Consider the following 15,000-nt stretch of genomic DNA (forward strand, 5'->3'; position numbering starts at 1 on the left):
TCATTGGAAACTGGAGAAAACCCACGCAGGTCACGGGGAGAACGTGCAAACTCCGTACAGACAGCACCAGTGGTCAGGGTGGAACCCGGGTCTCTAGCGCTGTGAGGCAGCAACTCTACCGCTGCGCCACCGTGCCATAGGAGGGGGAAGGAGGGATGAGAAGGGGAATAACCATATAACCATATAACCATATAACAATTACAGCACGGAAACAGGCCATCTCGGCCCTACAAGTCCGTGCCGAACAACTTTTTTCCCTTAGTCCCACCTGCCTGCACTCATACCATAACCCTCCATTCCCTTCTCATCCATATGCCTATCCAATTTATTCTTAAATGATACCAACGAACCTGCCGCCACCACTTCCACTGGAAGCTCATTCCACACAGCCACCACTCTCTGAGTAAAGAAGTTCCCCCTAATGTTACCCCTAAACTTCTGTCCCTTAATTCTGAAGTCATGTCCTCTTGTTTGAATCTTCCCTACTCTCAAAGGGAAAAGCTTGATCACATCAACTCTGTCTATCCCTCTCATCATTTTAAAGACCTCTATCAAGTCCCCCCTTAACCTTCTGCGCTCCAGAGAATAAAGACCTAACTTGTTCAACCTTTCTCTGTAACTTAGTTGTTGAAACCCAGGCAACATTCTAGTAAATCTCCTCTGTACTCTCTCTATTTTGTTGACATCCTTCCTATAATTGGGCGACCAAAATTGTACACCATACTCCAGATTTGGTCTCACCAATGCCTTGTACAATTTTAACATTACATCCCAGCTTCTATACTCAAAATATCTCTGATGAGGTGACAGATAACCTCACCTCGCTTCCCCTCTCTGCCCCTTCCCCCCACACCCCCTCACACCTACCCCCCCCTCCCCCCCATCTATACATTTCACTCCTCTGTGTATCTGACCCCTTTTATCTCCATCTCACCTCCAGCCTTTGTCACTTACTCCACCCATTTGAGCGTCTGCAGTTCCTGTGTCGTTATTTAGTTGCAGTCGCTCTCGTCTCCACTAGAGGGAGGTGTGTGATTGCCTTTGGAAGTTGCGCAGAGTTTGTGACTAGGCTAGCCAATGCTGTCTCTGTGTGGGATAGTGTTGGTCATTGGTCGGTACAGACTCGGTGGGCCGAAGGGCCTGTTTCCCCGCTGTATCTTGTGGAGAGGATGTTTCCACTAGTGGGAGAGTCTAGGACTAGAGGTCGCAGCCTCAGAATTGAAGGACGTTCCTTAAGGAAGGAGATGAGGAGGAATTTCTTTAGTCAGAGGGTGGTGAATCTGTGGGAACTCTTTGCCACAGACGGCTGTGGAGGCCACAAGTCAGCGGATATTTTTAAGGCAGAGATAGATAGATTCTTGATTAGAGCGGGTGTCAGCGGTTATGGGGAGAAGGCAGGGGAATGGGGTTAGGAGGGGAGAGATAGATCAGCCATGATTGAATGGCGGAGTAGACTGGATGGGCCGAATGGCCTAATTCTGCTCCTATCACTTGTGACCTTATGAGATAACGGATGTTGATGGAATGTTTGTGTTCCTTGCTCCCAGATTCCCGGCAGCATTCGGCACATTCCGAGCCTTCCGGCAGAGATTGGGCAACGTTTCTGGCTCCTGTCAGTGTGCTGACAGCATGGGGCGTGAGATACCTGGGACAGGTGACGGCAAACATCTTCACACGCACCATCTCTGGGGAGAAGCAATGGGTGACCGCTTGGGGCGCGACCCTTCACACGGGAGACTAGAGATATGGAAGGGTCGGGTGTGAAAACCAGAGATCAAAGGGGCCGTAGATCCAGGAAATATAGAATGGTTTATTGTTAGCTGATGGGAGGGTGGCAATGAGGGGCACAAGCATTAATTAATCAGTGAAACTAGTCGACAACAATTGTTAACTCTAACCCTCCCTCTCTCTGTCTCTCCCCCTCTCTCTCTTTGTCTCTCCCATCTCCTTCCCCCTCTCCCTCCCTCTCCCTCCCCATCTCTCTCCCCCCTCTCTCTTGCTCTCTCTTCCTCTCCCTCCCCCCTCTCTCCCCCTCTCCCTCCCCCCTCTCTCCCCATCTCTCTCCCCTCTCTCTCACCCATAAACAGAGGGGATCTTAATGAAACATATAAGATTATCAAGGGTTTGGACACGCTAGAGGCAGGAAACATGTTCCCAATGTTGGGGAAGTCCAGAACCAGGGGCCACAGTTTAAGAATAAGGGGTAAGCCATTTAGAACGGAGACGAGGAAACACTTTTTCTCACAGAGAGTGGCGAGTCTGTGGAATTCTCTGCCTCAGAGGGCGGTGGAGGCTGGTTCTCTGGATGCTTTCAAGAGAGAGCTAGATAGGGCTCTTAAAAATAGTGGAGTCAGGGGATATGGGGAGAAGGCAGGAACGGGGTACTGATTGGGGATGATCAGCCATGATCACATTGAATGGTAGTGCTGGCTGGAAGGGCCGAATGGCCTACTCCTGCACCTATTGTCTATTGTGTATTGTCTGTCCAGGCCTGGAGTTACTATTGGATGGGATTGTGGACGGCACGCTGGGTGCTGCAGGGATTGGCCGCAGCTTCACACAGACGGACATTTACCGGGTGCTGCAACGCCGATTCTTGGCCGTCCGGTTACTGGTTACCGGCAACTTCAGATGTGAGTCCTCAACCAACGCCAGCCACCCTGGTGTGGAGTTACAGCACTGACCCTCCTGTCTGTCGCTCCGAACCCTCGCTGCGTTACGCTCGGTATCTCTGCGATCGGTTCAGTCTAGTTTATTGTCACGTGAACAGCTTTTGTTGCGTGCTAACCAGTCAGCGGAAAGACAATACATGATTACAATCGATCCGTCCACAGTGTACAGATACATGATAAGGGAATAACGTTTAGTGCAAAGTAAAGCCAGCAAAGTCTGATCAAGGATAGTCCGAGGGTCACCAATGATGTAGATAGTAGTTCAGGACTGCTCTCTAGTTGTGGTAGGATGGTTCAGTTGCCTGATAACAGCCGGGAAGAAACTGTCCCTGAATCTGGAGGTGGACAAAAATGCTGGAGAAACTCAGCGGGTGAGGCAGCATCTATGGAGCGAAGGAATGGGTGAGGTTTCGGGCCGAGACCCTTCTTCAGACTGATGTGGGGGTGGGGGGGTGGGCGGGAAGAAGAAAGGAAGAGGCGGAGACAGTGGGCTGTGGGAGAGCTGGGAAGGGGAGGGGAAGGAGGGAGAAAGCAGGGACTACCTGAAATTGTAGAAGTCAATGTTCATACCGCTGGGGTGCAAACTGCCCAAGCGAAATATGAGGTGCTGCTCCTCCAATTTGCGGTGGGACTCACTCTGGCCATGGAGGAGGCCCAGGACAGAAAGGTCAGATTGGGAATGGGAGGGGGAGTTGAAGTGCTGAGCCACCGTGAGATCAGGTTGGTTATTGCGAACCGAGCGGAGGTGTTGGGCGAGTGCGTCTGGAGGTGTGCGTTTTCACACTTCTGTCCCTTTTGCCCGATGGGAGAGGGGAGAAGAGGGAGTGGCCGGGGTGCGACTGGTCCTTGATGATGCTGCTGGCCTTGCCGAGGCAGCGTGAGGTGTAGATGGAGTCGGTGGGAGCGAGGTTGGTTTGTGTGCGCGATGGTCTGGGCTGCCTCAAACGAGCACTGGACAATATGTGCCCGTTCCCTGTGGAATATGGAGACTGAAGGAAGCTGGAATGGACTGTGTAGGAAGGAACTGCAGATGCTGGTTTAAACCGAAGATAGACACAAAAAGCTGGAGGACAACTCCGCGAGGCGGAGGAGAGTATTGGTGGAGGGATAGTAGGTGGTTCTGCGGTCGAGGAAGAAACGGAGGGCTTTAAGACCCTCCTGGTGGGGGATGGAGGTGTAGAGTGACTGGACATCCATGGTGAAGATGAGGGAGTGGGGGCTCGTGAAGCGGAAGCCATTGAAGAGACGACTGGCGTGTGAGGAGTCTTGGACATGGGACGGGTTTTGAGGAACGGTTCCGTCAGGCTGGGACAGACTGACCTCTGGAGCTGACGTCATGTTTACTGAACACTCCATGGGGAAAAATACTCCCTGTCATCTCTCATCTTGCTTGCGGTTGGTTCCTTATCCAGTCCCCTCTCACTCAAAACTGGGCCAAAGGTCCTGGCTGTCCACCCTGTCTCTGTCTGAGAGTTTTACAAACTTCTATCTCAGCCTCCAACACGACCGAGAAAACAATCCCCGTCTGTCCACCCTCTCCCTGTAGCTGAAACCCTCTAATCCCGGCATCGTTCTGGTGAACCTCCTCTGCACCGTCTCCAAGCCCCCCACACCCCCCCTGCAACGGGGGCGACCAGAACTGCCTGCAATACTCCACATGTGGACCGACCCACGTTACACAATCTGATGAAGGGTCTCGAGCGGGAACGTCACTGCTTCTACAAAGTCAAAGTCAATTGTATTTGTCACATACACCTGAAGGTGCAGTGATATGAATTTGCCAGCAGCGATACACTTAAAAATAACACACAATACACAATAGAATTTAACACAAACATCCACCACAGCATTCTTCACTGTGGTGGAAGGCACAAGGTTCAGCCAGTCCTCCTCCTTTGTTCAACCGTGGTCGGGTGCAGCAGGGGACACCTGACTGTGGTGAGAACCTGCCCGTCCCTTCTTTTACTCAACGTGTATATACAGGTGTATGTGTACAGGTGTATATGTACAGGTGTGTGTGTACAGGTGTATATGTACAGGTGTATATGCACAGGTGTGTGTGTACAGGTGTGTGTGTACAGGTGTGTGTGGACAAGTGTATATGTACAGGTGTATATGTACAGGTGTATATGTACAGGTGTATATGTACATGTGTATATGTACAGGTGTATATGTACAGGTGTGTGTGGACAAGTGTATGTGTACAGGTGTGTGTGGACAAGTGTATGTGTACAGGTGTGTGTGGACAAGTGTATATGTACAGGTGTGTGTGTCCAGGTTTGTGTATCCAGGTGTATATGTACAGGTGTATATGTACAGGTGTGTGTGTACAGGTGTGTTTGTACAGGTGTGTGTGTACAGGTGCTATGGACGGCCTGCTGTACAGGCCCTCTCGTGGGGATGATACAAACTCCAACGTCGGGACGGTCAAACACTCTCTGCGGTTTGGAGGTCCCGACTCGGCCACTTTCCTACTGGAGACCGCGGCTTCAGGATGTTAGAGGTTCTACACAGATGCTGCATGACCCACTGAGTTACTCCAGTATTTTGTGTCTTTCAACGGTGTAACCAGCACCTGCAGTTCCTTCTTCCACCTTCAAAGCTACAGGCAGCTGCAGAATGACGTCCCAACGTTTACACTCCATGCCCTGATGGACAACAGCAGTTATCCTGCACGCCCCTGACACTATAACTCAAACGTTGCCACAAGAAACCTCAGCATTGAGGTTAATGTACAGGAAGGAACTGCAGACGCTGGTTTAAACCCGATAGACACAAAGTGCTGGAGTAACTCGGCCGGACAGGTAGCATCTCTGGAGAGAAGGAAGGGTCTCGACCAGAAACATCACCCATTCCTTCTCTCCACAGATGCTGCCTGTCCCGCTGAGTTACTCCAGCATTTTGTGTCTCTCTTTGCATTGAGGTGGTTCTTGGGTCTAACTCCTCCTTGCCCTTGGTTACAGGCCCAAGCAGATGTGAGGTCCAGCAGTTCACAGCCTCCTCTTTCAGCGATGTCTTTGTTCCTGCGTGTGATGATCAGGGCAACTACCTGCCTGTCCAGTGTCAGCGGGGTGATCAGTGCTGGTGCACGGATGTCCATGGAGACGAGGTGCCAGGGACAAGGCAGCAGGGGACACCTGACTGTGGTGAGTACCTGCCCGGCCCTTCCTTTACTCATTGTGCAGGTGTATATGTACAGGTGTATGTGTACAGGTGTATGTGGACAAGTGTATGTGTACAGGTGTGCGTGTACAGGTGTGTGTGTACAGGTGTAGGTGGACAGGTGTATGTGTACAGGTGTACGTGTACAGGTGTATGTGGACAAGTGTATGTGTACAGGTGTGCGTGTACAGGTGTGTGTGTACAGGTGTATGTGTACAGGTGTGCATGTACAGGTGTGTGTGTACAGGTGTAGGTGGACAGGTGTATGTGTACAGGTGTATGTGTACAGGTGTACGTGTACAGGTGTAGGTGTACATGTGTACAGGTGTACATGTACAGGTGTAGGTGTACAGGTGTAGGTGTACATGTGTACAGGTGTACATGTACAGGTGTACATGTACAGGTGTGTGTGTACAGGTGTATGTGTACAGGTGTACGTGTACAGGTGTAGGTGTACAGGTGTATGTGTACAGGTGTAGGTGGACAGGTGTACATGTACAGGTGTACATGTACAGGTGTGTGTGTACAGGTGTAGGTGTACATGTGTACAGGTGTACGTGTAGAGTAGTACATGTACAGGTGTGTGTACAGGTGTACGTATACAGGTGTACTGCTGCTGGCCTTGCGGAGGCAGCGTGAGATAGCAATATCTAGTTGTTGCTACTAGTGTTGGCAGTTGGTGGTACAACTTCTTTATTTTGCCCTGTCCACGTTTACGAGGATGTTGCCAGGACTAGAGGGTGTGAGTTATAGGGAGAGGTTGAGTAGGCTGGGTCTCCATTCCATGGAGCGCAGGAGGATGAAGGGAGATCTTATAGAGGTGTATAAAATCATGAGAGGAATAGATCGGGTAGACGCACAGAATCTCTTGCCCAGAGTAGGGGAATCGAGGACCAGAGGGCATAGGTTCAAGGTGAAGGGGAAAGATTTAATAGGAATCTGAGGGGTATCTTTTTCACACAAAGGGAGTTGGGTGTATGGAACAAGCTGCCAGAGGAGGTAGTTGAGGCTGGGACTATCCCATCATTTAAGAAACAGACAGTACATGGATAGGACAGGTTTGGAGGGATATGGACCAAACGCAGGAAGTTGGGACAAGTGTAGCTGGGACATTTTGGCTGGTGTGGGTGAGTTGGGCCAAAGAGCTTCTTTCCACACTGTATCACTCTGTGACTCTGTGTCTCTGTGACTCTGTGACTCTGTGACTCTGTGTCTCTGTGTCTGTGACTGTGTCTCTGTGTCTCTGTGTCTCTGTGTCTCTGTGTCTCTGTGTCTGTGACTGTGACTCTGTGTCTCTGTGTCTCTGTGTCTCTGTGTCCGTGACTGTGACTCTGTGTCTCTGTGTCTCTGTGACTCTGGGTCTCTGTGTCTCTGTGTCTCTGTGTCTCTGTGTCTCTGTGTCACTGTGTCTGTGACTGTGACTGTGACTCTGTGTCTCTGTGTCACTGTGTCTGTGACTGTGACTCTGTGTCTCTGTGTCTCTGTGTCTCTGTGTCTCTGTGTCTCTGTGTCTCTGTGTCTCTGTGTCACTGTGTCTGTGACTGTGACTCTGTGTCTCTGTGTCTCTGTGTCTCTGTGTCTCTGTGTCTCTGTGTCACTGTGTCTGTGACTGTGTCTCTGTGTCTCTGTGTCTCTGTGTCTCTGTGTCTCTGTGTCTCAGTGTCACTGTGTCTGTGACTGTGACTCTGTGTCTCTGTGTCTCTGTGTCTCTGTGTCTCTGTGTCTCTGTGTCACTGTGTCTGTGACTGTGACTCTGTGTCTCTGTGTCTCTGTGTCTCTGTGTCTCTGTGTCACTGTGTCTGTGACTGTGACTGTGACTCTGTGTCTCTGTGTCTCTGTGACTCTGTGTCTCTGTGACTCTGTGTCTCTGTGTCTGTGACTGTGACTCTGTGTCTCTGTGTCTCTGTGTCTCTGTGTCTCTGTGTCACTGTGTCTGTGACTGTGACTGTGACTCTGTGTCTCTGTGTCTCTGTGACTCTGTGTCTCTGTGACTCTGTGTCTCTGTGTCTGTGACTGTGTCTCTGTGTCTCTGTGACTCTGTGTCTCTGTGTCTCTGTGTCTATGTCTGTGACTCTGTGACTCTGTGACTCTGTGTCTCTGTGACTGTGACTCTGTGTCTCTGTGTCTCTGTGACTCTGTGTCTCTGTGTCTCTGTGTCTCTGTGTCTATGACTGTGTCTCTGTGTCTCTGTGTCTGTGACTGTGTCTATGTGACTCTGTGTCTCTGTGTCTCTGTGACTCTGTGTCTCTGTGACTGTGACTCTGTGTCTCTGTGTCTCTGTGACTCTGTGTCTCTGTGACTCTGTGTCTCTGTGTCTATGTGTCTCTGTGACTCTGTGACTGTGTCTCTGTGTCTCTGTGTCTCTGTGTCTCTGTGTCTCTGTGTCTCTGTGACTGTGACTGTGTCTCTGTGTCTCTGTGTCTCTGTGTCTCTGTGTCTCTGTGTCTCTGTGTCTCTGTGTCTCTGTGACTGTGACTGTGTCTCTGTGTCTCTGTGTCTCTGTGTCTCTGTGTCTCTGTGTCTCTGTGTGACTGTGACTCTGTGTCTCTGTGTCTCTGTGTATCTGTGTCTCTGTGTCTCTGTGTCTCTGTGTCTCTGTGTCTCTGTGACTCTGTGTCTCTGTGTCTCTGTGACTGTGTCTCTGTGACTGTGACTCTGTGTCTCTGTGTCTCTGTGACTCTGTGTCTCTGTGACTCTGTGTCTCTGTGACTCTGTGTCTCTGTGACTGTGTCTCTGTGTCTCTGTGACTGTGACTGTGTCTCTGTGACTCTGTGTCTCTGTGTCTCTGTGACTCTGTGACTGTGTCTCTGTGTCTCTGTGTCTCTGTGTCTCTGTGTCTCTGTGACTGTGTCTCTGTGACTCTGTGTCTCTGTGTCTCTGTGTCTCTGTGACTGTGTCTCTGTGACTGTGTCTCTGTGTCTCTGTGACTCTGTGTGTCTGTGTCTCTGTGACTGTGTCTCTGTGTCTCTGTGTCTCTGTGACTCTGTGTCTCTGTGTCTCTGTGTGTCTGTGTCTCTGTGACTCTGTGACTCTGTGTCTCTGTGTCTCTGTGACTCTGTGTCTCTGTGACTGTGTCTCTCTGTGTCTCTGTGTCTCTGTGTCTCTGTGACTGTGTCTCTGTGTCTCTGTGTCTCTGTGACTGTGTGTCTCTGTGTCTCTGTGTCTCTGTGTCTCTGTGTCTGTGTGACTCTGTGTCTCTATGACTCTGTGTCTCTGTGTCTGTGACTCTGTGTCTCTGTGACTGTGACTGTGTCTGTGACTCTGTGTCTCTGTGACTGTGTCGCTGTGACTCTGTGTCTCTGTGACTGTGACTGTGTCTGTGACTGTGACTCTGTGTGTCTGTGTCTCTGTGTCTGTGACTCTGTGACTCTGTGTCTCTGTGACTCTGTGTCTCTGTGTCTCTGTGTCTCTGTGACTCTGTGATCTCTTGTCTTCCAGGGAGTAATGCTAGTGGTTGTGAAGGGGAGAGGAGACGGAAGTTGTCCTGGCTTTTCTCCGGACTTGTTGGTCGCTTCAGCCCGAGCAGCATCTTCATGGTGCCAGCATCTCCGGTCCAAGAGAAGGTTGTTGAGGCTCTGACCCGCTGTGGCCCAGATGTGAAACAGCTGTTGAGAAAGTCCGGCCTGCTGCTCGCTGCACTGAAGGCTGGACAGTGGGACACTGGCCACCTTGATCTAGAAATAGTTCTCAGCCAGTTTGTGCAAGAAATGTTTCTGACCAAGGACCTCGCTCCCCTCGATCTTCACCTTTCTGGATCCTCCAAATTGTTTATTGAAAATCTGTTTGGAGGCACATTTCTGCGACAAGTGGCTGCGTTCAATTTCACCGCAGGCATCGGGAGAATGGGGACATTCAATTTCACCCAGTTGTTCCAGCAGATTGGCCTAACGGGAATGTACAGCGGGGAGAACTTTGTCGAACTGGCCAAACTCTTTTCCACTGTCGAAGACTCTTACCTGTCGGCAGGGAGGCCAGAGTTCTCGAGGGACTCCTTCACATTGAACCAGACTATCTTGGACAGTTTGGGTGGAGAGGTTAATCTGCAGGTGAACCAGAATGTTGTGCATCTTCTGACTTCTCTGTTGGAGCGAGGTGACGTTCTCAGTACGTTGCAGGACATTGTGGGCTTTGTTGGTGTGGATGAGGGCAGCCTCGCTGAGATGATGCGGGCGGTGTTTCGAGCCGCTAGGACAGGTGTGTGTGGCCGTCAGATGGAGAGACTGTACGTGCCACGCTGCACCCAAGGTGGGGACTACCAGGAGGTCCAGTGTCAAGGTTCGCTCTGCTGGTGTGCGGACCACCAGGGGCTGGACATTCCAGATACACAACGCCAGGGTGAGAGACCACCATGTCCCACCGCATGTGAGCGACAGCAGACACGGTCCATGGAGCAGCGAGCGAGCGGGTCCCTGGTGTTTGTTCCGTCGTGTGGAGTAGACGGCAACTTCCCGCCCAGGCAGTGCGATGGGACGTGTTGCTTCAATGTGGATCTGCAGGGAAGAAGGATAACAACACGAGGAACACCAACTGTGAAGTGTAAGTCCCAGAAACATAGAAACATACACAATAGGTGCATGAGTAGGCCATTCAGCCCATCAGGCCAGCACCGCCATTCAATATGATCATGGCTGATCATCCCCAATCAGTACCCCGTTCCTGCCTTCTCCCCATATCCCTTGATTCCGTTAGCCCGAAGAGCTAAATCTAACTCTCTCTTGAAAACATCCAGTGAAGGCCTCCATTGCCTTCTGTGGCAGAGAATTCCACAGATTCACAACTCTCTGGGCCAGTTCTGTCCTCACCTTTACCTGCTGAAGGTGTTGAGCAGGTCGATGATGGTGGCATCTGTGGTGTTGATGAAGTGACACTGGGCATTTGTTTAAGAAGGAACTGCAGATGCTGGAAAAATCGAAGGTAGACAAAAAGCTGGAGAAACTCAGTGGGTGATAGGTGACGTTTCGGGTCCGAATAGGTGACCGAAGGGTCTCGACCCGAAACGTCACTTGTTCCTTCGCTCCATAGGTGCTGCCTCACCCGCTGTGTTTCTCCAGCATTTTTGTCTACTCTGGACATTTGTATTAAATCGTTTCCCCCCCCCCCCCCCCCCCCCCCCCCCCCTCACCTTCAAACTATGTCCAAGGATGAGCAAAGGGGAAGATACAGAGTGCAGAATATAGTTCCCATCAGTTCCACAGACCAAGTCCAATGTCCGCAATGGGGTAGATGTGAATCGGACACTACCCTAGCTCAGAAACCTGACAACTGAGGGGAAGAAGCTGTTCCTGAGTCTGGTGGTTGGCGCTGTCAAGCTTCTGTACCTTGTGCTGGACAGGAGCGGGGAGAAGAATAGGTTACAAGTCAAGTTATATTTAAATACCTCGTACGTCAAGACAAACATTTCTTTCTAAACTTTCTGGTTCAGGTTTAGGTTTATTGTTGTCATGTGTAAAGAGGTACCGTGAAGAGCTCCCGATGTTGGGGAAGTCCAGGACAAGGGGTCACAGCTTAAGGATAAGGGGGAAATCCTTTAAAACCGAGATGAGAAGAACTTTTTTCACACAGAGAGTGGTGAATCTCTGGAACTCTCTGCCACAGAGGGTAGTCGAGGCCAGTTCATTGGCTATATTTAAGAGGGAGTTAGATGTGGCCCTTGTGGCTAAGGGGATCAGAGGGTATGGAGAGAAGGCAGGTACGGGATACTGAGTTGGATGATCAGCCATGATCATATTGAATGGCGGTGCAGGCTCGAAGGGCCGAATGGCCTACTCCTGCACCTAATTTCTATGTTTCTATGTTTCTATGTTTTGTAGGCTGTTCAAACACATCGGATTTACCAGACAGAAATAGAATCAGTTTAAACTCAAGTACAACAGGTAGAGCAAAGGGGAAGGTACAGAGTGCTGGAGTAACTCAGTGGGTCAGGCAGCATCTGTGGAGAACATGGATAGGTGACGTTTCACAGAGTGCTGGAGTAACTCAGCGGGTCAGGCAGCATCTGTGGAGAACATGGATAGGTGACGTTTCACAGAGTGCTGGAGTAACTCAGCGGGTCAGGCAGCATCTGTGGAGAACATGGATATAAGAATTGTAAGAGTTCTGCTTTACTCTCTCATTTATCGTCACGGTGGTGCAGCGGGTAGAGTTGCTGCCTCAGCGCCAGAGTCCTGGGTTCAATCCCGACTACGGGTGCTGTCTGTACGGAGTTTGCACGTTCTCCCCGTGACCTGCGTGGGTTTTCTCCGGGTGCACCGGTTTCCTCCCGCACTCCAAAGACGTGCAGGTTTGTAGGTTAATTGGCACGGTGTAAATGTAAATTGTCCCCTAGTGTGTGTAGGATAGTGTTAGTGTGCAGGGATCGCTGGTCGGTGTGGACCCGGTGGGCCAAAGGGCCTGTTTCTGCTCTGTATCTCTAAACTACAGTAAATCCCTCTCTCCCTGACGCTGGTACTAATCACATTGATGTTCTGCCTCTTGTTAGCTCCAGCTCCAGGTTCGTGTCATCTTGCTGCAGTCCAGGTTCGGCGGTTCATGGCCGAAGCCGATGGTCTCGTCAAAGCCTCCAACGATTCCAACGCTCCCTTCAGCCAGGGCTTCCTATCAGCTCATGGAATAGACCTGACGGACAGGGACCTCCCTTCTCTCTCTGCCGCCTCACCCCCCCATCTTTCCTTATCGGCATCGCTGCTCAGAGGGACCGATTACGCTGTCCGACTGGCTGCCTGGTCCAGTGAGTACCTGTCTGGTGTGTGTGTGAACATGTAAACATCATCACAGTCACTGCTTCATACCCATCTCCATTAATACTGCACAACTTGACACCATTCAGATAATAATCTGCCTTCCTGCTTTCATCCACTTTGGTAGCAACAACAGAAAGGCAGATTACTATCTAAATGGTGTCAACTTGGGAAAAGGGGAAGTACAACGGGATCTGGGGGTCCTTGTACATCAGTCTATGAAAGTAAGCATGCAGGTACAGCAGGCAGTGAAGAAAGCAAATGGCATGTTGGCCTTTATAACAAGAGGAGTCGAATATAGGAGAAATATTGCAGTTGTACAGGGCCCTAGTGAGACCACACCTGGAGCATTATGTGCAGTTTTGGTCCCCTAATTTGAGGAAGGACATTCTTGCTATTGAGGGAGTGCAGCATAGGTTCACCAGGTTAATTCCCGGGATGGCGGGAATGTCAAATGTTGATAGAATGGAGCGGCTGGGCTTGTACTTGAGTTTTGAATAATGAGAGGGGATCTTATTGAAACATATAAGATTATTAAGGGCTTGGACACGCTAGAGGCAGGAAACATGTTCCCGATGTTGGGGGAGTCCAGAACCAGGGGCCACAGTTTAAGAATAAGGAGTAAGCCATTTAGAACGGAGATGAGGAAACACTTTTTCTCACAGAGAGTTGTGAGTCTGTGGAATTCTCTGCTTCACAGGGCGGTGGAGGCCGGTTCTCTGGATACTTTCAAGAGACAGTTAGATAGGGCTCTTGAAGATAGCGGAGTCATGGGGATATGGGGAGAAGGCAGGAACGGGGTACTGATTGGGGATGATCAGCCATGATCACATTGAATGGCGGTGCTGGATCGAAGGGCCGAATGGCCTACTCCTGCACTAGAGGAGGCCCAGGACAGAAAGGTCGGATTCAGAAAGGGTGGGGGTTGAAGTGCTGAGCCACCGGGAGATCAGGTTGGTTATTGCGAACTGAGCGGAGGTGTTGGGCGAAGCGATCGCCAAGCCTGCGCTTGGTCTCACCAATGTAGAGCAGCTGACACCAAGAGCGGCGGATGCAATAGATGAGGTTGGAGGAGATGCAGGTGAACCTCTGTCGCACCTGGAAAGACTGTTTGGGTCCATGAATGGAGTCGAGGGGGGAGGTAAAGCGACAAGTGTAGCATCTCTTGCGGTTGCAAGGGAAAGTGCCCGGGGAGGGGGTGGTGCGGGTGGGAAGGGAAGAATTGACCAGGGAGTTACGGACGGAGCGGTCTTTGCGGAAGGCAGACATGGGGGGAGATGGGAAGATGTGGCCTGTGGTGGGGTCACGTTGGAGGTGGCGAAAATGATGGAGGACTATTTATTGTATGTGACGGCTGGTGTGGTGAAAGGTGAGGACTAGGGGGACTCTGCCCTTGCTCCGAGTGGGGAGAATGGGGAGAGAGAGCAGTGTTACGGGGTATTGAAGAGATTTTGGGGAGAGCCTCATCTATAGTGGAGGAGGGGAACCCCCGTTCCCTGAAGAATGAGGACATTTCCGATGCCCTGGTGTGGAACGCCTCATCCTGGGAGCAGATGCGGCGTAGACGGAGGAATTGGGAGTAGGGGATGGAGTCCTTACAGGAAGCAGGGTGGGAAGGAGTGTAGTCTAGATAGCCTTGGGAGTCAGTGGGTTTGCAGTAGATGTCAGTTCTCTTTATGCACGTGTGTGTGAGTGTGCGCATGCGCGTGTGGCCGCCAAAAAATTGTGTCCCCCGTCCCCTCCATGTTTTGATAGTGAGTTCCGTTCTTGATGTATAGTCTTTCCACTGACTGGTTAGCACACAATGCCAGTAGACGTGACAATAAACAAAACTAAACTAAACTGAGTGAATGGCAAAAGTTATTCTGGGCCCAGTGACTCGTTCCTGTGTTACAGACACCACACCTGTATGTCACCTCATTGCTTTGCTTCCTTGTCTCACCTCCACAACTGCCTTCAGTGGACAAAGCCTTGCCTGTGGAATACCCATCCCAACCCTGCCCATCCCCACTCCCCCATGTGCTTCCTCATGAGTTATTGAGGCTGCTCTTCATGGTACCCTCACTGCTGGTGTATCAAGCTGATGTAGGAATGAGTGGGTTAACCTATGATGAGCGTTTGACGGCACTGGGCCTGTACTCGCTGGAGTTTAGAAGAATGAGGGGGGACCTCATTGAAACTCACCAAATAGTGAAAGGCCTGGATAGAGTGGATGTGGAGAGGATGTTTCCACTAGTGGGAGAGTCTAGGACTAGAGGTCACAGCCTCAGAATTAAAGGATGTTCTTTTAGGCATGGTTGAGGAGAAATTTCTTTGGTCAGAGGAAGGTGAATCTGTGGAACTCTTTGCCACAGACGGCTGTGGAGGCTACAAGTCAGTGGATATTTTTAGGGCAGAGATAGATAGATTCTTGATTAGTACGGGTGTCA

The 15,000-nt window shown here is 50.8% G+C and overlaps 1 protein-coding gene across 1 annotated transcript in view; it reads left to right on the forward strand.

Annotated features, from left to right (window-relative positions):
• Positions 1 to 15,000, forward strand: part of tg (thyroglobulin) — a 161,389-nt gene that overhangs the window by 7,605 nt on the left and 138,784 nt on the right. The window contains exons 5-9 of the mRNA XM_033020435.1: positions 1,548 to 1,654; positions 2,490 to 2,633; positions 5,636 to 5,818; positions 9,273 to 10,370; positions 12,313 to 12,561. Coding sequence (XP_032876326.1) covers positions 1,548 to 1,654; positions 2,490 to 2,633; positions 5,636 to 5,818; positions 9,273 to 10,370; positions 12,313 to 12,561 — 1,781 coding nt within the window. The remainder of the gene's footprint in view (positions 1 to 1,547; positions 1,655 to 2,489; positions 2,634 to 5,635; positions 5,819 to 9,272; positions 10,371 to 12,312; positions 12,562 to 15,000) is intronic.

This window comes from Amblyraja radiata, chromosome 4, assembly GCF_010909765.2.
Source record: "Amblyraja radiata isolate CabotCenter1 chromosome 4, sAmbRad1.1.pri, whole genome shotgun sequence".
Lineage (NCBI taxonomy): Eukaryota > Metazoa > Chordata > Chondrichthyes > Rajiformes > Rajidae > Amblyraja > Amblyraja radiata.